Below are 24,527 nucleotides of genomic sequence, written 5' to 3'. Positions count from 1 at the left end.
GTACATACCATCGAGCACGACTCTAGTGCGATCGCGCTGTCAAGCTGAGGCTCCAGGCGAGCCGCGCGACGGGCGCGCCCATTCAAATCTCAGGTCGCTCGCGCGCTGCGGTCTGCGCTGTATTTCATAGCGTAGATGGCGTATGTATAAATAACTCGCTCAGACGTTCATTCCGCTTTCACGCGCCAGCGGGCAGCTGGGGGCTTGCGCGGTCCAGAAGAGTTCCACAATGGGCTAGGGTGTGAGCGTCGCTTCCCCTCACTTCCCCCGCGGGGAGGGACCCTGCGCAACGCGAGGGAGGGAAGGGAAGCAGCCGCGGGCAGGGCAGAGGTGGCAACGGCTGACGGGCTGACGCCTGACAAGACGCGCGAGCCCCGGGATGCCCGTCTTGCTCCTCAAAGCATCGGATATCATCCCATCAAGCGTCTTGTCTGCGTGATCCCAGCCTTCCATCTGCCCTGTGCGTCTCAAACGCGTCTCCGATGCACGTCGGGGTCCTCTCCAACGTGATCCACTCGACTTACCACGTAGGTTGCGCGCACAGAGCCAAAATTGAAAAGCTGGGCAGGCTGAAGCGCCCGTCCGCCCGGCGATCAATGCGGTGGGAATGTATTGCCGGTCGGTAACACTGCGGTGCCTTGGCTGGGACAATGACGATCTTCGTCGAACCTCTTCGTCGTGCCTCTCAGCGCACGGACCCCCACGTGAGACGCTTGGGATCCCTTGCACGAGGCGACCGAGGAGATGTCGTTCAGCCGGCATTTGCTTCGTTTCCTGACTGGACCCTCGCGCCTGTGGATCGCCGAACTGTAAAGCCGACCAAGCTCTCGTAACAGATCCACAGCCTCACACAAACCGGGAAAAGCGACTCATCGTCCCTCCCAATTCGCTCTCCCATCAGGACCGCAGGACGTACAACGGCGGCCGACCACCCTTCCCGGGCCTGGGTGCCGTCCAACCAAATGCTTCGTGTATGTCGTACGCGCACGGTACGTGTGTCCGATCCCACGACTCGATACTTACCCCTGGACATTCGGAGCGCGCTCTTGATCGATTGGTCTCCGCGGCCCAGAGCATCCTAGAGCATCGAGCCCGGACACCGGCGTCCTAACGCATCCCACCAGGACCCCGACTCCAGTCCCGCCCATTCCGCAACAGATCCTCTTCTGCGCCTTTTGTTCGTCCCAAGCTTCTGGCAGCCGCTCGCTAGTCTCGAACTTTCCCCAACAAGACGGTGGACACCACCACCCTCCCACGCCGCCCACCGTGATGGCGCCACGCCAGCTTCTTCTTCTGCGGCCGGAACGCAGACCACACCGCGGCCGTCACGGGCGTATGATGGCCGGGCTCTCCTTCGCCCTTCCCGATTCTGCAGAGCGCATCAGAGCGCAGATCCACAGGCTCTACGCGCGGTGCGCACCGCGATGTGGGCTCCGGCCATCAAACGGGGGCAGCAGCTTGCAGCGCACGCACCGCGGGGCCTCCCTACCGTTGTTCCGAACTTCCGATACGCTAGTCTCTAGTGCGTCGCATGTGATGCGGATGCAAGAGCAGGCGCGTTGACGGCGAGCAAAAAGCCTGACTGGAACGCAGACCCTGCGAAGGTGGGCGCTTAGATACCCAGTCTATACTACCGCACGGCCCGATGGCAGCGGCAAGACAAAGACACCTCGCCGGCCGGGTCCGGAGCCCTGATAACGCTGGAGCACTGCGCCCGGGAATGGAGTTGTAGCTACCTACGGGCGGAGCTCCGAAGCTCGAGTTCCGCTTCTGATCAGCTGCCAGGTTCAAGCTCCGCAGGCGCGAGCAATGGGATCGTGGACCACAAAGTTACTGCGAAGAGGCTCTCTTTTCAAGCATCTTTTGTAACTCACATTCGCACTCCATGATCGGGCGTAGGTGCAGTCCCACTGCTTGTACGGTCTCGTGTATATCAGGCTATCGCCGTCCAATTACCGCTGTTTTCATAACGATGTGCCCCTCGGCTAGCCGTGCAACAGGGGCGCGTTTCGCCTGCAGCGTCTCTTGTCGGGTATGTACGCGCTGTCGGAAACCCGGAACATACGTTGCCGAGGCGCGTCTGCAGGCGAACGGACCCGCACGCGTAGCTCTGCTCGAACAGGCTGTATGCTTGATTTACGGGCGCGAGGGGCCCATCTTTGTTAAACCAACTGTATGCACGAATTATATGCTATCCTCCCATGGACCGGTTCTTGCAAGCTTGAGTGGTGGCCTTCATGGACAAATCACGGCCGGTATCTTTGTGTGCGAGCCTGCGGACTCCATGTGAGTATTTAAAGCCCGACCGTTCGGCAGCCGTATGTGGCAAAACATCGCTTAATTCCATCCATACGCGTCCTCTAATTGTGTCGGCTCTGCTGCATCCACGTATACTGTGGCCTGACGGGTCGGGTCATCCACCACAATATTCCCTGCACGCGCCAAGTGTTATGGTCGCGGGCGTCGTCGAGCGGACGCGGACGGGAGGAAGTCGGTTAGGCGGAATACAGGTGGTGTGGTCGAGTAAAGACGGTGGGATACGAGTGCCATCCTTGTTGGCTCGCAGTACAGGCAGGGAGAGGGTGAGAGAGGGTGGCGAGGAAGCCTGAGGCAATCGCGTGCGGAAGAGGGAAGGTGGATGCGGGACTATAAGCCACGTACAGTAATCAGCGGCACTGGAAGCTCATAATCAGACAGGCGGGACACACCATAACACCAAAATCCAGCACCTCGTCCGCCCCCTCTACACACCCGCACCGGTCACGAGCGCCCGCACGCGATGGACCGACACCGTCCCGTCCCCCCACCCAAACGCGACCACCTCCCCGTCCTCCGAGAACGCCGCGCTCCCCCACGCGCGCCTCCCGTCGCGCCCGCGCACCCAGTGCATCGCACCCCCACCCTCGTCCACGCACCACACCGCCATCCGCCCCCACCCGCCCGCCTCTGGCTGCGCGACGGCGACGGCGCGCAGGTCCGGCGACGCCTCCACCACCGTCCCCGCCGCCTCCCGGCCCAGCTCCACAGCGGCCACGACGGCGCCCCCCGCGCGGAGGTCGCGCACGGCGAGGCGCGCGTGCGAGGACGCGACGTCGATCTCGAGCAGCCGCGCGCCGTCGCGCGAGAGCAGGCGTCGGACCGGGCGGCCGATGCCGGGGCTCTGGTGGAGAGCGGAGAGGAGCGCGCGGGTCGGGTGGGTCGCGGGCGGGCCCGGGGGTGGATGCGGGTGGCGAGGAGCTGCGGGCCGTGGACCATGAGCACCTCGGGGCCGGCGAACGTCGCGGGCGTCCTGGGGACGGCCGGGTGGTTGGTGGAAAGAGTCTGGGCGCCGGACGGAGGGGGTGCCGCGGGAATATCGGTGAAGAGACGAGCGAAGGACCCTGTGACGAGGTCGACCGTCGACACGGTCTCTGCATATCTCGTCCGGGCATTCAAGTCGTAATCGATGCGGTGAACTTGATACAAAAGGTATTTCCCGTCATTGGAGATCGATATACCGGCCGAGAAGCGATCCTGGGTGAACTTCGAGGGGGAAATAACGGCAGCCGTATCCGGGGATATAACCCGAGTGCATGTCAATGTACGGGTGTCCCAGACCTTGATGGAATTGGAGGCGACGATGAGCTGTGAGTCGTCCGGAAGCCAAGCGCATGCCGCATCGATGGCCGTGTGTCCGGAAGGCATTTCGAGGTCTATAGAACCAACGGCTACTGCACGTCGATATCCACCCTCCGTGACTTCTATCGAGAAAATATCCACCCCACTGTCGGTGACGTATGCAAGGCGACGACTCGACGATGAGAAGCAAGCCTTGAAGAGATTTTGTCGATCAACGGATGGGGTGTACCAGCGTTCGATCAGGGGTTTGGCGGATGCCACGTCCCAGATGATCATGTTCTCCACGTTTGTGTATAGATGGGTGGGCAGCAGCACTTCGCTGTAGGAGGAACTTACCGCGAGATTTCCGTCTCGAGCTACCGCCAATTTCCGTGTGAAGAGACTGTGGCCGTACCAAGTTTCCGTGCGTGGGGCTATAACGGGATAAATGAGTATGCTAATGCATGGAGTCAACAACGTAGCACGTACATGTGCTCACAAAGACGATGCGGAGCAGACCGAGCTCGCGTAGGCGGACGAAAGTGCGCCCAAGACACGTTGTCCATCCCGCGATGTGGTTTTGCTTCGCATCTTCGACCGTGCATGTGATCCCCAAGGTCCCCAGCGTCTTGTGCTTCTGTACGAGCCCAATGAACCCCGCAAGGTGTGGCCATCTTTGCTCATCGACGTGATCTGCAGCCACTTGAGTGTAGTAGTTCCTCAAGCATAGGATATTCAAGGTGCGCAGTGATGGAGGCGTTCCCTGTCGTAACATCCTATTGAGCGGATAAAAGCAGATGTCGCTAGCCAATGGAAACACGTCGACGATGAAGCTGATCTTTCGTAGAGCGCTCATCTGAGCCCAATCGAAGTCTGTGTAAACGCATGTTGGTGAGCTGTAAAACAACGATGCGAGACTGGGAGCCACCCTCACGATGGTAAGGCCACGTGCCGCTTCCAACAGTTAGGTCCACAAGCGTCGTAGAGTGATAACGAAGTAGAGACCCAGTCTTGCTGATCAAGGACCCTCCGACCTGTTTGGGTCGGTTGAGAGACACATACACAACAGAAGAAGTGGAAATTACACTTACTCGCAGTCTTTCCAGCTTGCTTATTCGCGGAGGATTGTTATCGAAGGGGTCCGGATCGGGGTTCGAGCCATGGAAATCTTCCCAGACAAGCTCAACAAGAGAGGGAAATGCATTTGAGAGCTGGCATAGGAATGGAGTAGAAAGGAACCTGAGCCCGTGTAGTACGAGCTTCTTCACTGAGACGTAGGACTGGAGGGAAGCAAGAAAAACATTGTCGAAGTCGGCTTTGGTAAAGGGAAGATCGAGACCCCAGGACTGAATGTGTGGGAGGTAGGGAAGGAGGAGACAGGGAGCCGCGAGAACGTGTGGGTGAAACTGCGGAACGTCTATATCCTGGCCTTCTGCATCAAACTCCATGTCGTAGTGCATTTGGCTGGTAGGTCGAGGTTGATGGACGTAGACGGCGTGCACTAGTGGGCGGAGATCTGGAAAACGTTCGAGAGAGTCACAGATAGAAGTCAGCGCGTCCTGGCTGGATATATGCACTTCTTTCCAGATGTAAAAACGAGCCCGGGGGAGCCATCGAGGGCCCACACAGGCGCAGGCTGTGAGGCTTTGGATGTCGAGCTGGCGACCGAGTGCATCGATGATGGAGTCAATTATTTCGGCTGGTGCAGTATACAGACCCATGCAGATGAATCTGAGCAGACTGCTGGATGGAGCGAGGAATGGTCTGAAAGAGAGTCGCGGATGGCGTCAAATTGCGGGTTATAGGGCGCTTACTGGGCCCCAGACTGCCCAGCGCCGCCGCGGAACGCGCTCACTACTCGGCGTCCGCCGCTGGGACACTCAACTCGAACAGACCGATCAAGCTACTAGGTACGAGCCTGGGTCATCTATGGGACTATTGATTAGCGCAGAGGACTTACGAACCATCCTTTGCATTATCAGATACGGTTGCGCGGAGTATCGCGACTTTTGTTCTCCGACAGCCACGGTCCAAACGCCGCTTAGCTCCGCCCCTTTCGCGTCATGCTCCGGTCGCGTATTCGATCGGCGTCTTTACGATCTGTCGTGAGTCCGACCGGTGCTTTCGCATTCTCCACCGCCTTTCATGCTTGACCCACTTATAACGCATCTGCAGCGGGACCCACATTCCCCGCTGCGCCCGCAGAAAGCCCGCGACGAACACGTCAAGGCCATGAGCTGGCACGGACGAGCTGGCGGGAAACCGTTACGGTCGCCTTAGCCAACGTCTTACACGCTTCGTCGAATGAGACGGTTGAGATGGGACGGGAGGTATAGGTCGCTGGGGAGTATAAAGGGACCCAGTGGTGCTCCAGAGCATCCTCACCTCTCTTCCCCTCTAAGTTCATATTCTTCCTTCGAACCCAACCTCAACTACTCGATAAGCAACAATGCCTGCTTCCAAGACCGCCACGCTCGGCTTTGGAGAGACCACTGTGACGATTGGGCGCATTGGGGTGAGTAACCGCAAATTCCACAACCCTCCCAGGTCCGCCCAACGCTCACCCTACACCCTTCAGCACGGTCTGATGAACATGAGGTGTGCACGACCACCACGGCACTCTCAAGTTGTTGGCTGATTCTCTTCCCTTTCTACCCAGCATCCGCGACCCATCTGATATTCTTCCCGACGAGACCGCCTTCGCTGCGATCAAGGCCGGAATCGGCGCCTTGCCTGAGGGAGCCCAGATGCACCTCAATACCGGTTCGTCTCTCTCCCCAATGTTGTCTTCATTACTGAAGCTCTCGCCCTTTCATCTAGGCGAATTCTACGGCAATGGCTTCGGCATCGCCAACCTCGAGCTCGTCGCTCGCTTCTTCGCCAAGTACCCTGAGTACGCCCCCCGCTCCTTCCTCTCCGTCAAGGGCGGCATGCTTCCCAACTCGGTCAAGGCCGACGGCTCGTGCGTGTTGCCTTTTATTTCAACTTCTGCAACAGCAAGCCGACTGACTTCACACGCAGCCCCGAGAACCTGCGTCGCAGCGCGACGACGACGCTCGCGCCCGGCGGAAAGAAGATGGACCTGTTCCAGATGGCGCGCGTGCCGACAAACGTGTCGTTCGAGGAAGCGTTCGGAACCCTGGTCGCGCTCAAGACCGAGGGCTACTTCACGCACATCGGCATGTCCGAGTGCAGCGCCGGGACGCTGCGCAAGGCCCACGCCGTACGTCCACTTGCTTCGGGATGCGGCTCGGGGTCGGAGTGCTGACGACGTCGCCGGGGACCGCAGATCCACCCGGTCTCGGTCGTCGAGATCGAGGTCAGCGCGTGGTCGTACGAGGACGAGACGAAGAAGGTGATCGCCGCCGCGCAAGAGCTCGGGATCGTACTCGTATGTCCCATCCGCGTCTCTCCTCACCCTGTGTGGCCGAAAAACGCGCCGATGACACAGTCCGCTCGGCCGCGGCCTGCTCTCCGGCACGATCAAGAGTCTCGACGATATCCCCGGTATGTCTCCTCGCGCACACATGTAGCTGTCTCACCCCGTTGACGCCTACGAACTCGGTAGCCGGAGACTACCGCCGGAAGCTTACGCGCTTCCAGGAGGAGGCCTTCGCGCACAACGCCGAGATCGCGGAGGCCTTCGGCGCGGTCGCCGTGCGCAAGGGCGTCACCGCGTCGCAGCTCGCGCTCGCGTGGGTGCTCTGCCTCGGGCCGCACATGGTGCCCATCCACGGAACTTCGTGCGTGTTCTTTTCGAGCGGAACGTTGAGCGAATGGGTCGACTGACGACCGACGGACGTAGGTCGGCGACGCGCCACCTCGGGAACATCGCTGCGGCGGACGTCGAACTGACCGGTGAGGACCTCGCGGAGATCAGAAAGGTTCTCGAGAAGGGCGTCAAGGGGAGCCGCATCATGGACGGTGTGCCGGCCGAGAAGCTCCGCTTGTGGGCGTGAGATGCTCGCGGGGGGCTGGAAGTACGGATGAATTGCGTGGATCACCGGGAGGACACGGGGTAATCGGAAGAAGACGACGGAGAGCGATGTTTCGAGTGTCGTCTCATTCTCGCAACAGTCGTCATGAACTCGTACTCGCGTAAGAAGAAAATTTGTAGACACTCTAAAACCTATTGAATCGCTATAAACGCACCATCCTCCAATCGTCAATCCCTCCCTCACTTAAGCTTAGCGAACCCGACGGAGTTCCGAGCGAACGAAAACGCGGTGTACACGTTCTTCATGAAGCTGTTGGAGGGAGCCCCAAACTCAACACCCGAAGGAATTCCTGTCAGACGACGTCGACAACGCACCTGTCGCCCAGAAGCCACACGTTCGAGCCCAGCCCAAAGTCCTGGCCCGCGAGCGCGCCCACGCACCACGTCGACCCGGCCCTCGTCACTCCCAGGCTGAAGTTGTTTTTCGAGACCGCCCACGCCTTCCCGGTGGGGCCCCAGCTGAACGCCACGCTCGGCGCGCGCGCGCACGGGTACTGGTAGAGCCCGTTCGCGGCGTCGAAGACCTTCGCTCCCGGGACGGCGGCGTAGAACGCCTTGACGGCGGCCGGGGGCCCGTACATGATCGTCGTGCCCGAGTCGATGACGGTCTGGAAGCCGGAGGCGACGCGGGCGCCGTTCGCGAACGCGCTCGCGCCAGTGATCTGCCAGAAGCCGAGGGACGAGGGCGAGACGGGGTGGTACTCGAGCGCGCCGGTGTAGAGCGCGGAGTTGGTGCCGCCGAGGTAGAGCTCGGAGCCGGTCGTGGCGAGCTTGAAGCCGAAGACGTTCTGCTTGGCGGTGCCCTGGGAGAACGCGGTGTTGAAGAACGGTTTCTGGCGGGAGCGGAGTCAGGAGCGACCGGGGACGAGTCAGTCGCTGGCGCTCACATGCTTAAGATTGGACAGCTGCGGGAAGGCAAGACCCATGAGGCCGTCGACGACGTCACTTGTGAACTCAGACGACTCCGTGGTGACAGCGGAGAAGTACTGGCCGGTCGCCTTAATGCCGCCTACGGTCACTGTGCGGAGGCGTTAGCACTTTTCGTTGGGATGCGTGGTGCACGCTGACCGGTGTCGGTGTAAATGGGGCCGGACGCAGAGGAGCCATCGCCGTACCCGATCTCGAAGGTGCCGCTCTTCTTCGAGCTTGTGGAGGATCTTGCGGGGTTGTACTTCTTGTGGGAACCGCAGGAGGTGCATGTAGAAGACGGAACCCAGAGGTCCGACGAGCCGGTGTCGAAATCGATTAGGAACGTGGTCGAGGGCGTGCCTATGGCGACCTTTCCCGCCCACTGAACGTCATGGTCCTCGTCCGTGAGAGGAACGCCGGCGCGTTTGAGGGGATGGGCAGCGACTTTGGAATCTGGGATCGACTCGACGCCGTCGGGAAGGTGACCAGTGTTCGCCTTGATGTTGATCAGGTTCCTGCGGTACTTGCTGGGGTGTAGATACATTGAATGAACGAAAAAGCAGGGGTGTAGAGAATGCATACTTTGCGATCCTTGCGCCATGCTTGACGGCCATCGCATGGTCGAAGACACCGTGGGGAGTGGTGAGCGAGCCACGCTTGTGGAGAGGGATGTTCACGCCGAGAGGGCGGGCCTCGGGAACAGGAGTGGCTTGAGAGAGCAGAGTGAGGGAAAGAGCGGGGAGAATGGCGTTGAAAAACATGAATGGTACAGCGACGAGCAGCGAGTGGGAGAGCAGAGGGCGGAAATGACCGTGCCCGCTGTTTCGAAACAGCGCGGGCGGGCCTTATACGGCCGGAAGGCTGCGGGGAAGGCGAGCTGATTCGAGGCGAGCATTGGGGACATGGATAGATGCGCATCGAGATCGGACATGTCGGGAACTAGCGCCACTAGGCAAGTCCGCCACAACAACCGCGTGGTGAGGTAGTGATACAACATTCTGGCCGGTTATGAGCTAGAGAATACTTGCGCTACTATCGTCTACTCGAGGGGCTCGACGGCTGTTTTCAGCGGTAGAAGGAGGAGCGAGCGTGAGTTTGCCATTCAGCTTTAAACACAGCACAGCTCACCTGGCACAGCAGCGATCATGTATGACAGGGCGCAAGTAGCCATATCGAATGCGCGTACGGACGATGTCGCAGAACATAAAAGCCTCCGTGCGAGCATCTAGGCCCTGACGGGACTGCCGGTAAGTGGAAAGACATCCATAAGAATTTACGGACGATTTAGGGCGCAGAGAGCCCTAAATCGACGCGTGCCTGACAGATCCGCAGTGGTCGGGGTGTCAGATTGGAACTCCGACGTCGCAGGGAGGTCCGTAAATCTCTAGCCGCTCAGAAATCTACGGAGGGGGGGGGGCCTCCGTAAATCTTCCAAGTGCGCTATTCGTCCCAAAAAGGAACTGGGGCGTGTGTGCACGCAGAGGCTGTCATCACGGTTCGTACCGGGCGTCTCGCGTGCTGATCGCGGCACCGCCAGAAGCTGTAGAAAGACGACTACCAGAAGCACACGCCATCGTGTCTCAGCATCGCTGCTCGTACCGGAACGTCTTGAACCGGAACACGTACCAGGTGCATGTGTGCGACCAGAGCGCGTGGTCGCGCTTCCAGGTGTGTCTCCGTCTGGTCGATGCGTCCGTGCCTCGATGGATTGACTGCACGACAAACACGTCCCCTCAAGGCTCAAGGCAACCTTGCGTACCAGGTGATGACGAAGCGGGATGGCAAACATAGGTCGACAGGGGAAGAGAGGAGGGAAAGACACGGCGATGGAGGTAGAAGGCGAGCCTGCATGGAGACTCGGATGCGGAGGGGAGCCTGGGGCGAGACCGTACGTGTGCTGTTGTACTTGGGCGACGGTCGCCTGAAACAATCAGGCCTTACCCGAGACTCTCACAGCAAGTCACAGTGAGCGCTGCGTCGGAGACGAGTGCCTGGTTTGGACCTTTTGCAGCAAGCGCCCTTCCATGATGACTACCGCACCAAACACCCGCGCGTATTACGTTTGCTCTACGCTAACACAGTCTGCATGTTCTAGTTCAACCCGCTAAGCTGCAAGTCCAGCCGCCGACGCTTTGCAGCCACCGTCCACTGCGGACGCCGCCAAGTACTTTCCATCGAACGTGCCGCCACTACCGGCGTCAGCTCCCCCTCCTCGTCCGACGTTAACTCGTCAATCGGATCGTCCGACAACTCATTCCCGTGGCTCTGCCACCGCTTCCGCTTTGAGCACATCGCCCGGTGCACCTCCGCGTCCACCTCTGCCTCCATCTCCGGCGTCACCACCGCCCGCGACGGCGACGGCCGCGGAAGGTACCCGGCTCCCGTCACTGGCCGGTAGTGCCTCTCTCCGACGTCGCTCCGCTCCGCACGATTCCGGAATCCGCGGTTCAGACGGCCGGGCACCACAGACAGCGGATCGGCCTCCGCTGCCGCCCTGTGCTCGTCCGTGACGGGCACGAAGCGCAGCTCGCCCTGCACCCACGCGTGCCTCAGACGTCCGAGGTTCCGACCGCCCCCGACGTCGCTCAGGTTGCAGAACACGATGTCCGGTGGCCACCCCTCAAGCACCAAGTGGCATCGCTTGAATATGTGCTTCAAGAAGTCGTCCACCGTGTAGCGCATCGTGGCCCCGGGCATCTTCGATTCTTTCACTGCAGTACGTCGCTTCAACACACAAGCATGTGGGCACCAAGGGATCTGCTCACCGAGGCCGTCGTTCAACGCCGCTCTCAGCCACGCACGCACCTGGAACTGGCGTCTGGCGTAGGTTACGGGACCGCCGGCCGTCTTGCGTCGCTTGTTGGACATCGTGAGGTGAGCCTGTTCCATGTCAGTAACGCGCTGGGCTCATCGTATCCGGAATACGTACCAGCAGGGAGGAGTGATTGGACGGGGGCGCAGAGGCGGGTGCACGGGTGAGCGCATCGTCTGGTTCATTAACCATGCCATGCGTCTAACCCTTGCGCTCGCAACGCGCGTCCGTCCTGGCGCCATGCTTCAAATTTGTCGCGGCGCGCCTGGGCGATGCACAGCCCGCCCGATCTACTTCATCAACAATCCATCACTTGCTCGACGGAGCGCCGTACGGGCAAATCGACGTCCCGCCCGAGGTACGACCCGGTACCAACCGGCTTGTGCGCGTACCTAGAACCCATTTGCGCGCAGCGGACGCATCCTCCAGGCGTTCTCACGCAGACGGGTGCACAGTCGGTGGCGCCCCCGCACGCCCACCTCATGCGTTTGAATCACAGGGTGGTGTATCCCTGAGGCCCACGACTCCACAATCCATGCACGGACCGGAGCTCATCAGCAAGAGTCAGAAATCATTGGCCTGGTACGCGTCTTGATGGGCCACTTGGCACAAAGACAGCGGCAGCGAGAAACTGTCGCCGCACACGTTTCAGAGACGATGGTCGCCGTGCGCGAACGGACGCTGGTAGTGCTCCGACGCGGCGGTGTCCATGCTACAGGATGAGGCGAGCCGCATGTGTGAGCTACGGGCGTCGTGGCCTTTGCTGTACGAGCGCACCGTAGAGTTCCTGAAACAGTCCATTTGATCATAGCATGCACGGAGGAGCACATCACGAGTAAATACACACCCGGCACGTCGACAGTCAAACGCACACGACCGGAGCCGTGGCGTCGGGCTGCGCTCTTAGGGTGGACGGAGTCGGGAAGCCGCGGCCAATCCAGTCGCAGACGAGTCGGACGGCGGCACGGCCCTGCACGCGCGCTGCCCTGTTCGTTTGGCGTCAGCGTGGTTCCGCCAGAATTTGGAATCCTGCACGCGGGGTCCGTGCTGCACCGGCGGCGGCGAGGGATTTCTAGTGCGAGAGTAGCTGGCTGCAATAGTCCGTGTCGACGACGGGCCCGTTCGAGCGGCGAGCGCAGCGCTGGCGGCAGCGAGACGAGACACACTCGATATGAACCGATTGCGTGACTTGCGCTCTGCGTCGCTCTCACACGCTCCCACGACCGAGACGGGCATGCGACTGTGTTCGAGATATGCATTGCTGGTACAGTTGCGGTACGCGATCGTACAACCGGGGTGCATCAGCAAGCAATTACTTGCCTCGTACGCGCGATGATAGGGCACTCACAGCGACAGAGACAAAGCGTCTTCTGACGTGCTTCAGAGACGGCGGTCGTCGCGTGCGGCCCGCGCGACGACGTGGCAGCATGCCATGAACTCACACATCTGGTCGGAAAGCAAGCTTGTTGCGCTCGGTATCGCGACGACACGCGTCCGTGCCCGCTATGCGGACGACACCTTCTTCCGGGAGCCCTTGGAGTGCCGGGCACACAACAACGACGATGGAGGCGGCGAAAGCGTCGTGGCCGGTACCGCGGTCCGTGAGTGCACATCCGAGCCTAATGGGCATGAGGTTTCACTGCCACGGAGGTGTCAGTACCGCGAAACGTGCGAAAATGCAATGAAATCCCACTGTTAGGCGAAACGTAAAAGTGCCAAGATCTCCGTCAAAGTTTGAACGCTGCGTTTGCGGTGAGGATCAAGCACGGGTGTGCCGTCATCATGGCGGAAAGTGGTGGGGAGCGCCCTCAGGGGCGGGTTCAGGCAATGAGAGTACAGACGTGACGACGATCGTTCACGGTGTCGTACACATTCGTACGAGTCCGTCATGCGCCTGGTGAGGGGGCGTGACGAGGTGCTGGTTTGGGGCAAGTCAGTGCGGAAAAGCGGTCAGATGCAATGAAATCGCACATGAAAGTCGAAAACGAGAGCTACACCTCGTCAAAATAAGATTTCATACTCATATTCACACCGCCCAGAGCCTCCATCCAGCTGTCCTCCGTGAGCTCTCGGTCCGGCGCCGCGCGGTATGACGATTGTCTGGTACATGTATGCGCTGCTCAAACGAGACTTGAGTACTATGCGCGAGACTCCGACTGAAGCCCTACTTGCCACGAAACACCACGGAAGACGCGTTGTCGCGGGCCACCGGTAGCTCAGGAGACAGGGTCGGGTCAGGTCGGGTCAGTCAGGACCTTGGTGTGATGCCATGACATGTTCCGTTGTCCGAGGGCCGCATGTCGATGGCGGTCGGCGCGGGGGCTATTCGGTGCTGGCGGCTCCCGAGACTGCAGCCTCAAGCCATCTCCCGGAGAATGTTACGGGGGGAGGACGGATGAAGCATGTGCCTGGCGTCGTACACGGCTCGTCGAAGCTGGATTCTAGAGCTTGAACAGTACGCACTCTGGTGGATCTCGTACCGACACTGCTCGCGCTCAAGGTCGGGATGGCATACGCCAGCCGGGGCCTCCGTTCAATCGTCCTCTATGAGATCTTCGTTCTGCGGTGTAGTACATGTATGCGCTGGTCGGCTCGAGCACGCGCGAAGTTGATCTGCTGGGCGAGCAAGGTGAGATGAACCGCAATGAGAGAGACGTCTGAAGCCGCACCACAAAGTCTTTGCGCAGTCGTGGGAGACGTTCGTTACGCTGCACAGGCAGCTCGGGAGACAGGGTCGGGTCTGGATCGATGGCGGACAGCGGCGGTGGTCGGGGCCGCGAGCGGAGGTGTTCAGATCAAGGTTTGAGCGCATTCGCGCCGCGCAAAAGTAGCCCATTCGGTCTTTGCAGCTCCTGAAACGGATGGAGCCTGGCGTCGTGTACGGCTCGTCTGCGCGAGGTTCAAGAACTGAAACGTGGTTTGAATATGCATTAGCGTGGATATCCAGGGTCGACTTGGGCTCGCGCGCATGGTCGGGATGACGTGGCGAACGGGGCTATGTTGCTCGCTGACGAGGAAGTGCGGACCAGCAGAGCAACTGGTCTTTCTTCGAGACCAGATGTGTGTGCATACAGTCTGCTAAACTTACCGTGTGCGCGGAGAGCGGGGCGGGTGTGTTGGCATCACGGGTGGCTAATTGGCGTGTGTGGGAGCTGTAGCGAGGCAGGAGGAAGTTACGTGAACAAAGATAATGTACCATTTCGATCCAAAGTTCATATTACGCGCCACGAAGGGTCATGAACATTTTCGCCACGGAAGGTCATGGGCGCTTCATGGGCGCTCGTCGCGTTTTTGGTGGAGGAAGAGGGCTATGAACAGGATGAACTTGGGCGTCCGCGGTCACGGAGGGCCGTGAACTTTTTCGATGAACTTTGGGTCGAAATGGTACAGTATCTGGTGCCGGGTGCTGTGCTCACCTCGAAGCGGTTGGAAATGGTCCGGCGGGGTGAGAGCACAGACTGGATCGACAGACAGGTAATGGGTGAGCACCCAGGGACGATGGGAAGGGATTGAGATGGGGACGAGAGAGGGCGTGAGTGGTCGTTCCGCAATGTGGACTCGGCGGGCAATGTCGAGCTGCTGAACCGGGGGTGGGGCGGGATTTTGCACTTCGGCGTGCAGACGAACAGAGCAACGACCGTTCTGGAGCACTCTGGGCATGTGGGTACGCGGCGGGCGGCGGGCGGCGGAACTTGGTGCAGGGTCGTGGAGGAAGACCGAGCGCCGAGTGCGAGCGCCGGACGTGAACGCGCCGTCATGGGCGCGTGAAGCAGGATATAAGAGCCGGGCCTGGGAGGGGAGCAAGACGACGTGGCCTGAAAGGCGATGGGCGACGGGGTGGGCGACAGAGCGCAACAGAGAAGACGAACGACGGACGTACGTGTCTGCAGACAGAGGACTGCGGGAGGGGGGCTGGGGCAGCGGCGTGGAGCGCAAGACGAAGGCCGGCGCGTGCAGCGACGCCTGGGGGAGGTCAACAGGGTGGTCGCAGCAGGGTGAATGCGCCCCGTTGAGAACTGTGTTCGAGGGCGCGACGGCCGCCGAAAGCCCACTGAGAACGTGGCGTCTGTGAGCCGTGCGTTCCGCGCGGCGCGGTGCGACAACGGTCTGGTACATGGATGCGGCGCTCGAAAGCGAGCTTGAGCACGCGCATTGAGTCCAACTCAGGCTCGAGCGAGGACGTGGCGAATGGGGATCGGTCGCGGATGAGGAGAGGCGGACCGGCAGAGCACCTGGACTTTGTTCCAGACCAGATGCGGGCGCATGTAGTCTGCTGCCTGTCCTCGGTGCGGATTCGCAAAGGGTGTAGATGGGATAGACGCAGGCTCCTACCCAGCCGACCTACAGCGTTCCCGTTCCCAATCCGAGAGCGGGGCGCGTGTTCAATACGTGTACGTCGGGAACTATGAGATGGGGAGAACAGGGGCTGGTGAGGAGGACAAGGGCGGGTGGCAGTAGGTGACATTGGAAGGGGAGGGCGCTACAAGATTGATATGATGCGGGCTACTGAAAATGGATATGTCGGAAACCGCTGATGGGATATGTTACGCAGAGACATGCCTAATATATTCTTGAACGCGGGAAGGGAACGCTGTAGGACGGCTGGGGTCATTGGCCAGACGCCCGACTGCCGACGTTCCCACAGCCAGATCAGAAACTCGACATGAACGCGGAATATCCAACAAATGCTCGGCGCCTCGATGTCGCATAGCGTTCGGGTAAAGGGATATGTGCGCGCCAGATAGTCACATCCAAAAAAGACGCCGTAGGACGCGCGTCATCGACTCATCGTGGGGGCAACTCAAACGTGCAAGCCCAGTCTCCTCCAAGAGATAAGCGTGTCAAATGTCAGGTGTAAAAGGCCATCTTGACTGTCAGGATCGTGTGCTTGATCCCAATGTTGAAGTTGTCGTATGTGTACATGGTGTGAAACTTTCATTTCGGGGCTGGTGATTCTCCGCAGGAGACTCCTCGTCGACACTGCGCAGCTGGCATTGCCCCTCCCGGACGAAGCTCGCACCTTTGCACGCTTCTCCGCAGCCTTTCGTTCCCGCCAGCGCTCTCGGCACACAACGAGGCTGTCGTCAGCGATGAGTACCGTGTTTTGGAGAGCCCAGCAGGTAGGTGCAATATCCTGAGTCTTCTTCGCAAATTTCTTAATGTCGAAGTCTTCTTGGTTCTACCCTTTCAACCTCTGTTGCACTTTTGGCGTCGAAATGGAGTCCGAAGTCCTTCGAGGTGAGCCCAACGAGCTCTCCCTTGCATTGAGTGCTGACCAGCATCAACGCCCAACGGAGCACCTGCGGGATGACAAATGGATCTTGAATGCGCTGTTGCAGTGCTTCCAGAAGTCGTTCAAGGGGGATCTCAGGCAAGCAAGTGGGATCATCCATAGTAGTTGGTGCAGAGTGTTTCTGGTATAAGATAGATGTGCTATGCAGACTCGAGTCCCCGACTAACACGTCGCCCTCTACCCCGGGTGTGCCAGATGTTCTACACGACTTTTGCTGGAAGTCTGCACGCCTTATGTGACCCTCAGAGAGTGCGCGTGACCACTCATGACCCGGCCACGGCGTCCCTTTTACCCGAACGCTATGCGACATCGAGGCGCCGAGCATTTGTTGGATATTCCGCGTTCATGTCGAGTTTCTGATCTGGCTGTGGGAACGTCGGCAGTCGGGCGTCTGGCCAATGACCCCAGCCGTCCTACAGCGTTCCCTTCCCGCGTTCAAGAATATATTAGGCATGTCTCTGCGTAACATATCCCATCAGCGGTTTCCGACATATCCATTTTCAGTAGCCCGCATCATATCAATCTTGTAGCGCCCTCCCCTTCCAATGTCACCTACTGCCACCCGCCCTTGTCCTCGTCCCTATCTCCTGGTTTGGCTCGCCCGTCCGCACACAGCCCCTCCTACACATATTAAACACGTGTTCCGCTCTTGGATTGGGAACGGGAACGCTGTAGGTCGGCTGGGTAGGAGCCTGCAGGCGACCCACCTACCCCGCTGCGTTTGCGGAAACCCCGCGACGACGCGCCATGTCTCTCAGTCAGCCTGGACGACGTCGAACGAGGCGGTTGGGATGGGACGGGAGGTATAGGTCGCTGGGGAGTATAAAGGGACCCAGCGGTGCTCCAGAGCCTCATCCTCACCTCTCTTCCCCTCCAAGCTCAATTCTTCCTTCGAACCCAACCTCAACTACTCGATAAGCACCAATGCCTGCTTCCAAGACCGCCATGCTCGGCTTTGGCGAGACCACTGTGACGATTGGGCGCATTGGGGTGAGTAACCGCAATTTTCATAACCCTCCGACCAGGTCCGCCCAACGCTCACCCTACACCCTTCAGCACGGTCTGATGAACATGAGGTGCGCACAGACCACCACGGCACTCTCAAGTTGTTGGCTGATTATCTCCCCTTTCCATCCAGCACCCGCGACCCGTCCGACGTTCAACATCGAGCCAACTGAACTCACACGCAGCCCTGAGAACCTGAGTCGCAGCGTGACGACGATCGCGGCGACGCTCGCGCCCGGCGGAAAGAAGATGGACCTGTTCCAGATGGCGCGCGTGCCCACAAACGTGACGTTCGAGGAAGCGTTCGGAACCGTGCTACTTCACGCGCATCGGCATGTCCGAGTGCAGCGCCGCGACGCTGCGCAAGGCCCACGCCTTACGTCCACGTGCTCCGGGATGCGGCTCGGGGTCGGAGTGCTGACGACGTGACTGGTGGAGACAGCAGATTCACCCGATCTCGGTCGTAGAGATCGAGTCAGTGCGTGGTCGTACGAGGAGGAGACGAAGAAGGTGATCGCCGCCGCGCAAGAGCTCGGGATCGTGATCGCCGCGGCCTGCTCTCCGGCACGATCAAGAGCCTCGACGACATCCCCGGTACGTCTCTCCTCGCGCAAATATACAGCCGTCTCACCCAGCTGACGGACCCGGCAGCCGGAGACTACCGTCGGAAGCTGACACGCTTCCAGGAGGAGGCCTTCGCGCACAACGCCGAGATCGCGGAGGCCTTCGGCGCGGTTGCCGTGCGCAAGGACGTCACCGCGTCGCAGCTCGCGCTCGCGTGGGTGCTCTGCCTCGGGCCGCACATGGTGCCCATCCCCGGAACTTCGTGCGTGTTTTTTTGAGCGGAACGTTGAGCGGACGGGTCGACTGACAACGGACGTAGGTCGGCGACGCGCCACCTCGAGAACATCGCTGCGGCGGACGTCGAGCTGAGCGCCGAGGACCTTGCGGAGATCAGCAAGGTGCTCGAGAAGGGCGGAGCCGCATCATGGACGGTGTGCCGGCCGAGAAGCTCCGCTTGTGGGCGTGAGATGCTCACGGGGGACGGAAGCACGGATGAAGGGTGTGCATCACTGGGAGGACACGGGGTACGTAAACCGGAGAGCGATGTTTACGGTGTCGTCTCATTCTCGTCACTCCCGTCATCAACCTCTACTTGTGTAAGAAGGGACTTTATAGACGCCGAATTCAATTACATTGACTCCCCAATCCAAAGGTCGTACCATCCAGCGAAGCCAACGGCGATTTGCGTGGACGAGAGCGCGAGCTATGCGTTCTTGATCAAGCTGGTAAAGGAACCCACGGTGTTATTGGGGATGAAGCAGGTGTGGTGGACAAGCCTGAGGCCTGATCATCGCGCGCAGGATATTAGGAACTCCCCTGGAATGGCAGGGCCTCTCCCTGATGGGGCGCTCGAAGTAGTGCTTACGCGATCCAACCTTGATGCGACGAAGAGAGAGACGGATCACCAGTGGCATCACTCGTACAAAACTGCACATCAGCTGAAAACGATGCTACTTAGGCTATCATACTTCCGCCTTCGTGTTCTGTGATCGTATGAGACGTTCGGCCTGGGCAGATCTGGGCTTGATGGTGCATCGGCTGTCTACAGGATAGCTATATGTTCGCATGAGCGATCCTGTCCGGAACAGGTCGAGGGGGAAAAACTGCGCACGATATGATCCCCTCCGTTGCCTCATACACAACGTTGACCGGCCTTCCATTATCGTCAACCGGGGGAGTGACGTCGAAGACGTGCAGAATGGATGCTATGTTGATGAATATCGAGTCGACCGCGAAGTGCCGCCCAGGACAGATCCTGTACGATCACCGGTTCAGCGCATATGCTGACAAGAGGGCAGAGCGCGGCCAGACCTTCTCCCGTAGCCGAACGCAAACGCCGTGGGGTCACGTACGCTCTTGTCCAGCTGTCCGTCGCTAATAAATCGCTCCGGTCGGAATTGTTCCGGGTCGGGGTACGCCTCAGGATCGTGCAGACAAGCCCTACAGAAATGGTGAGCACATTCGCCTGAGACTAAATAGCTCTAAAACGCATACCAAGTGTTTGCTATGACGATTGTCCCGGCGGGGATGAACAATCCGTCCAGCTCATCGTCTGTCATCGTGTAGTGCGGTGCGCCAAGAGGCGCAACATTGTGCCATCGCAAACCTTCGAGGACTATCGCGGATACGTACACGAGAGCCACCCGGTCCGAGAAATCGGGGAACCGAGAAGCACCGACTACCGCATCGAGTTCAGCGTGTGCTTTGGCAACGACCCCCGGGTTGAGGGCGAGCGCGGTGAGAATGCCGAGGATCGTGGAGAAGCTCTGGGGAGTCGTTTCTCGGCACGAGGGTGGTGGGAAGTAACGACGAAAGCACACACCGTGTCCGCTCCTCCTGTAAGTGGGGTGTAGCTTGTGAATACCCTAAGGACAACGCACGCTTCCGCCTCGCTCACCTTCAAACGCCACTGCTCCGATATTCTGAATGATGTCCTCTTCTTCCCCCAAATCAACCGACCCGTTCTTCTCTCCGTCCATCTTTTGCACCATCTGACCAATAATAGAGGTTCGGACCTCCTCCCGCGCCTATTCCAAACTCACGGATGAGCGTGGCGTAGTACACCAAGACTCCATCAGGAAAACCCCAAAATCCTAATTAGTACTATCAAGTATAATATTAGTGCTATCGCTTCACTAATGGGACTACTGAGTTTTGACCCTTCTAACAGGTACTAAAGGGATACTAGTGCTTGAGCTTCTCATATAATATATCTATCTGCAACTATTACTTCACCTATCACTGGACACTGCTGTCTAGTCGGAATGCACACACCTAGCACAGGGTCTAACCAGTGACTAACTACTGCATCTCCGGAGACCCACAGAACTACCAACACAATCAATAGATCACAAAAACGTGAAGGAGAAGCAAATATGTGTTCATTACACTACAAGGTACACAGTAGACTACGAACAAAGACACTAAACACATCCACTCGGGCGAGACGGGTGACACAGGCAAGAGCGAGGTTGGTGAGGTAAGCGTCATGGATGATGCAGACGCGGGCGAGGCGGGTCGTGGACGCGGGCGCAGACGCGGGCAAGGGAGGCGACACAGACAAGGAGGGCGGCACGGACACACACAACACGACGTGGGTGGGGGCGAGGGCGACGTGGACGCAGACAACGTGGGCAGACGAGGCGGGTCGCGCAGTCACACAGGAGCGAGACGTGGGTGACATGTCGACGCAGGGGTGAGACGCAGGCGACGAGGATGAAGTGGGTGAAATAGATGACGCGAGACGGGAGTGCGACGCGGGCGAGATGGGCGAGGCGGATGGGACGGGCAAGGAGAGCGGGACGAGCAAGGAGAGCGGGACGAGCAACGAGCGAGAGGCGGGATTGACAAACGCAGGTAAGCGCGATGTGAGTAGGGCAGGCGAGGGCGAAGGGGCAACACGGCGGGGTGTGGGCGAGGCGGGCGAGGGCAAGACGAGCGAGGTGGGCAAGATGGGCCAGATGCACAAGCCGGGCGAGGCGGGCGAGGTGGGTGACACAGGGGATGCAATCGCGCGGTCAACGCAGGGGACGCGGTCGAGGTGCGAGACGTAGGCTCAGAGGGGCAAGATGCGGGCGTCGCGGAGGTGGCGACGGACGTGGGTGGCATGAGCGAGATCGCGGGTGCAAGACAGTGCAAGACAGGCGAGATCTGGGGTAACGCGAGCGAGGTGGGCGACACAGACGAGATGGACGAGGCGGGTGAGACGGGCCAGGCAGGCGAGACGGACGAAGTGGGCGACATGGCGATGCGGGCAGTTCGAGCAGAGGGGTCAGTGCACGTCGTGCTCCCTGCAGTTGGGCTCGGTACGCGGCATCGGAGAAGACGGGGCAAGGGTTGGCGTCGGGGCGGCGAGGACGGGAGTCAGGTGGAGGGGATCGAGGGCAACGTCAAGGGGACGACGAGGACGCTGCTGGCAGTGCCAAGGGCGGGAGTGCACGCGACACGCGTTGATTCCCACGCCTCCAGAGGCAGCGCCTGCTACTAGCGTGTCTGTGCTGGCACCCTCTCTGTCCTCCCCGTTCTCCCCGTCCTCCCTGTTCTCCCCGTCCTCCCCGTTCTCCCCGTCCTCCCTGTCCTCCGCGTCTTTTCGTCCTGATGCAACATCTTCGAGGAGCACGCGAGCACGCCCCTTGCCCGCCGCGACGAGCTGTCTTGGTGAGTCCCTCGTTCTGCCCTCTTGCGCTCCCCATCTTGCCCACCACCTTGCCAGGCCCTGGCCGCACCATGAACCCTGTCCCCACCACGAGCACGTCCCAACGAAGCTCGTTCCACCGGTGCGGCCATGCTGTGCAGCCGTTGTCGCTGTCTCGTATATCGCCCGCTTGCCCACTACGACTCGGGCTCCTGCGTTGTCGATACACCCACCTGTAATCCCAGCCAGGCGACGGCGCGGCTCGGTGCGAGGATTGCCCTGCGGGGCAGTTCTCGTTGGAGGGTGCGTCCGCCTGCTGCTCTTGGTACGTTCTTTTCGATGGACCGTGCTCTGTGCGTGTGTACTCACAGCTGCTCCGGCTTTTACTCCGACCACGTAAGCGCGGGCAGCTGCTCGCAGTGCTCGACACCTGGCGCGTACTCCGTCGTCGGCGCGACCTCCTCGTCCGCGTGCTCCTCCTACTCCGGCGGCCAGCTCTACTGTCCCCAGCTCCTGGCCCACCCGCTGTGCGTCCCTCCGCCATTCTAACTTTCTTTCCGCTTCTTCTACGTGCTGACTTCTCGTCCACTCGCCCCAGTTCGGCTTCACTGTCCCATCTGCGAGCCACCCCGTTAGCCGCTTGTCCACCCCGACGCCCAGTGCCTGATTCGGCGGCATCTGGAAGCTTGCGAACGGCCGCGCGACGGGCTTCCCGTCGCCCTCCCTCTGCACTGGCGCGAGGACCTCGGGCCCCGCGCGCGGCATCACCGAGACGAAGCCGCCGCGGTCGCCGAGCACGGCGTATGCGAGCCGCTGCGTGTCCTCCATCCTGATCGCGACGTACGCGAAGGACACCGGCGCGCTCGAAGCGGCGGCGGAGACCGCGGCGAGGAGCTCGGGGATGGGAGTGCGTGGTCGACGATGTGCGTCGCGCCGAGGGACTGGAGGAACGCGGCGTGCGACGCTTGCCTATTTCGTTCTTACCTCGCTCACGTCGTCTGCCTCGCCCACGTCACCCAAGTCCCCGATGTCATTCGTCTACCTTGCCCGCCCCACCCACTTGGCTCACGCCCCCGTCCTCTTCGTCCACCCACCTCGCCCACGTCCACGTCTTGTCGGCTGCCCAGTCGCTCACGTCGTTCCCATGTTGGCTGCATGTCTACCTCGCATGCGCCATTCACGCGTCACCCACGTTGTTCCCATCCTGCCCGTCTACCCCTCGCCCGCCTCGTCTGCCTTCCCCGTGTGCGCACTGATCTCTGTAAATAGCTGGTTGTCTTGTACAATACTTTGTGTAGTCTAGTCGTCATTGCCAATATATTTCGTTCTCATTACCTCTCTATCTGTGTGACTGTCCCTGATATTGGTCCGCTAATCTGAACTATTTATGAGCTGCCCTACTATGTCTAGATGTATGAACTAATGCTTGCCTACACCTATGACTATCCCTGTCTATTTGACTAGATTAGTTTTTGGGACTTCTAAATAGACCTAATCAACTATTCCTGACTATTGGTCTAATTAGTGCTAAATAGTCCTAATTAGGAGTTGGGGGTTTCCCTGACGTCCAAGAAGGAACTTACCATCTCACGTTTCACAAACCCAAACGGCTTCTGCTTCAACACGTCTCCTGCCGCCTGCCACTTCTTGAACATGCGTTGTTCACCCGACCCAGGGACCCACGCTGGCGCCGTCTTCAGGAACGGCAAGTACTCGACCGCAAACCTGCCCGGGACCATGCCCTGCGAGACGCCTTCAAGGGCGGCGCCCACCGCGGCGACGTACCCGTCCGGATCGCCCGCTTCGACCTCGATCCCATACAGCACCTTTAGCACTGTCGCCGCGAACGTGCTAATCCCGGTATCAGCCCCCACGAGCGAGTGCGGAGGGGGCGGCACAAATAGACGTACAACTTCACGTGATCCTCCACACGCGCGGGCTCGTCGAGCACAGCGCCTAAGAACCTCCGCGCGGCGTCTCGCTGGGTATCGTGCGCCGATTGCACGGCGTTCTGATTGAAGTACTGCCAAAACGCGCGGCGGTGACGCCGCCAGCGCGTGCCGTACGCCATCCAGGTGAAGTTCCACGACGCGCCGATCCTACGAGGGAGGGTTTTCGCAGGTGATATGCGCAGAGTAGTACGGAGACGCACAAGTCAACGAGAGGCGTCTGCTTCCGGTCCGAGGAGTGCGCGGAGCGCTTCTCGAGCAGCTCGGAGATCGTACGGGGGTCTCCGAGAACGACGATCGATTGTCCAAGGATATTGAGGTGGACGACAGGTCCTGTGTGGTCTCCGTGAGATCAGACTATTCCTTTCCGGTACGAGGATTACGCACCGTAGCTGGCGCAGAGGTCTCGGTATACTACCCATGGCTTCCCTTTAGGCATGCCGACAACGTTGCCGAGGAGAGGAAGGCTGCGGGGACCAGGTGGCAGTGGGAGCCCGCGCGACTCGAGCGAGTCTGCCAGCGCACAAGAGACCTGATGTACAAGAGGACTGGTACCGCAAAGGCGAGCACTACGAGGGGGGTATTCATGGTGGTGATTCTCAGCGATGCCTCCAACGTGGGTGCACCTTGGATAAGTACTCGCGCTCGGCGCCCAGCTACGCCAGCGTCCCACGGGGATCTTCTTCGCTCCGGTGACCGGAGTGTGCGCTGACCATGCAAAACGCAAAAAATGTACGCTCTGCTGATCACGCCGTAGAAGGACATAG

General features: G+C 59.9%; 7 protein-coding genes across 7 annotated transcripts; 2 read left to right on the top strand and 5 right to left on the bottom strand.

The window, feature by feature from the left end:
* Nucleotides 1-751: 751 nt before the first annotated feature.
* Nucleotides 752-5,057, bottom strand: BXZ73DRAFT_78209 (uncharacterized protein; the record flags this gene model as incomplete). The annotated part of the gene is made up of 14 exons (XM_048022828.1): nucleotides 752-965; nucleotides 1,024-1,192; nucleotides 1,266-1,369; nucleotides 1,474-1,625; nucleotides 1,875-1,913; nucleotides 1,957-2,043; nucleotides 2,066-2,171; nucleotides 2,354-2,432; nucleotides 2,752-3,160; nucleotides 3,253-3,897; nucleotides 3,955-4,031; nucleotides 4,087-4,470; nucleotides 4,532-4,631; nucleotides 4,689-5,057. 14 exons carry the CDS (start codon nucleotides 5,055-5,057, stop codon nucleotides 752-754), a joined length of 2,934 nt encoding a protein of 977 aa, XP_047877045.1.
* A 989-nt stretch (nucleotides 5,058-6,046) lies between these two features.
* Nucleotides 6,047-7,556, top strand: BXZ73DRAFT_48215 (aldo/keto reductase; the record flags this gene model as incomplete). Its single annotated transcript, XM_048020013.1, has 9 exons — nucleotides 6,047-6,112; nucleotides 6,176-6,195; nucleotides 6,257-6,360; nucleotides 6,418-6,559; nucleotides 6,619-6,820; nucleotides 6,887-7,020; nucleotides 7,049-7,104; nucleotides 7,166-7,340; nucleotides 7,403-7,556. The coding sequence occupies 9 exons, from the start codon at nucleotides 6,047-6,049 to the stop codon at nucleotides 7,554-7,556; spliced, it is 1,053 nt and encodes a 350-aa protein (XP_047877044.1).
* A 218-nt stretch (nucleotides 7,557-7,774) lies between these two features.
* On the bottom strand, nucleotides 7,775-9,264 carry BXZ73DRAFT_48210 (acid protease; the record flags this gene model as incomplete). The annotated part of the gene is made up of 5 exons (XM_048020011.1): nucleotides 7,775-7,844; nucleotides 7,910-8,427; nucleotides 8,482-8,612; nucleotides 8,663-9,030; nucleotides 9,086-9,264. 5 exons carry the CDS (start codon nucleotides 9,262-9,264, stop codon nucleotides 7,775-7,777), a joined length of 1,266 nt encoding a protein of 421 aa, XP_047877043.1.
* A 1,543-nt stretch (nucleotides 9,265-10,807) lies between these two features.
* On the bottom strand, nucleotides 10,808-11,329 carry BXZ73DRAFT_5166 (uncharacterized protein; the record flags this gene model as incomplete). The annotated part of the gene is made up of 2 exons (XM_048020676.1): nucleotides 10,808-11,214; nucleotides 11,269-11,329. Coding segments are annotated over 2 exons (468 nt in total), but the record flags the coding sequence as incomplete, so codon positions are not given.
* A 6,203-nt stretch (nucleotides 11,330-17,532) lies between these two features.
* On the top strand, nucleotides 17,533-18,673 carry BXZ73DRAFT_102209 (Aldo/keto reductase; the record flags this gene model as incomplete). Its single annotated transcript, XM_048015149.1, has 8 exons — nucleotides 17,533-17,598; nucleotides 17,665-17,684; nucleotides 17,799-17,925; nucleotides 18,056-18,087; nucleotides 18,143-18,207; nucleotides 18,265-18,439; nucleotides 18,497-18,608; nucleotides 18,665-18,673. 8 exons carry the CDS (start codon nucleotides 17,533-17,535, stop codon nucleotides 18,671-18,673), a joined length of 606 nt encoding a protein of 201 aa, XP_047877041.1.
* Nucleotides 18,674-19,139: 466 nt separating this feature from the next.
* BXZ73DRAFT_102208 (cytochrome P450) lies at nucleotides 19,140-20,156 on the bottom strand (the record flags this gene model as incomplete). The annotated part of the gene is made up of 6 exons (XM_048015148.1): nucleotides 19,140-19,230; nucleotides 19,289-19,432; nucleotides 19,489-19,617; nucleotides 19,672-19,943; nucleotides 20,000-20,013; nucleotides 20,075-20,156. The coding sequence occupies 6 exons, from the start codon at nucleotides 20,154-20,156 to the stop codon at nucleotides 19,140-19,142; spliced, it is 732 nt and encodes a 243-aa protein (XP_047877040.1).
* A 3,154-nt stretch (nucleotides 20,157-23,310) lies between these two features.
* Nucleotides 23,311-24,348, bottom strand: BXZ73DRAFT_78204 (cytochrome P450; the record flags this gene model as incomplete). Its single annotated transcript, XM_048022827.1, has 6 exons — nucleotides 23,311-23,328; nucleotides 23,395-23,662; nucleotides 23,722-23,910; nucleotides 23,964-24,093; nucleotides 24,148-24,227; nucleotides 24,293-24,348. 6 exons carry the CDS (start codon nucleotides 24,346-24,348, stop codon nucleotides 23,311-23,313), a joined length of 741 nt encoding a protein of 246 aa, XP_047877039.1.
* Between the last annotated feature and the right edge of the window lie 179 nt (nucleotides 24,349-24,527).

This window comes from Epithele typhae, assembly GCF_022376455.1.
Source record: "Epithele typhae strain CBS 203.58 chromosome Unknown BXZ73scaffold_30, whole genome shotgun sequence".
In the NCBI taxonomy this organism is placed as follows: domain Eukaryota; kingdom Fungi; phylum Basidiomycota; class Agaricomycetes; order Polyporales; family Epitheliaceae; genus Epithele; species Epithele typhae.
The sequence above is the reverse complement of the archived record's forward strand: the minus strand, read 5'-3'. Positions and strand labels throughout refer to the sequence as shown.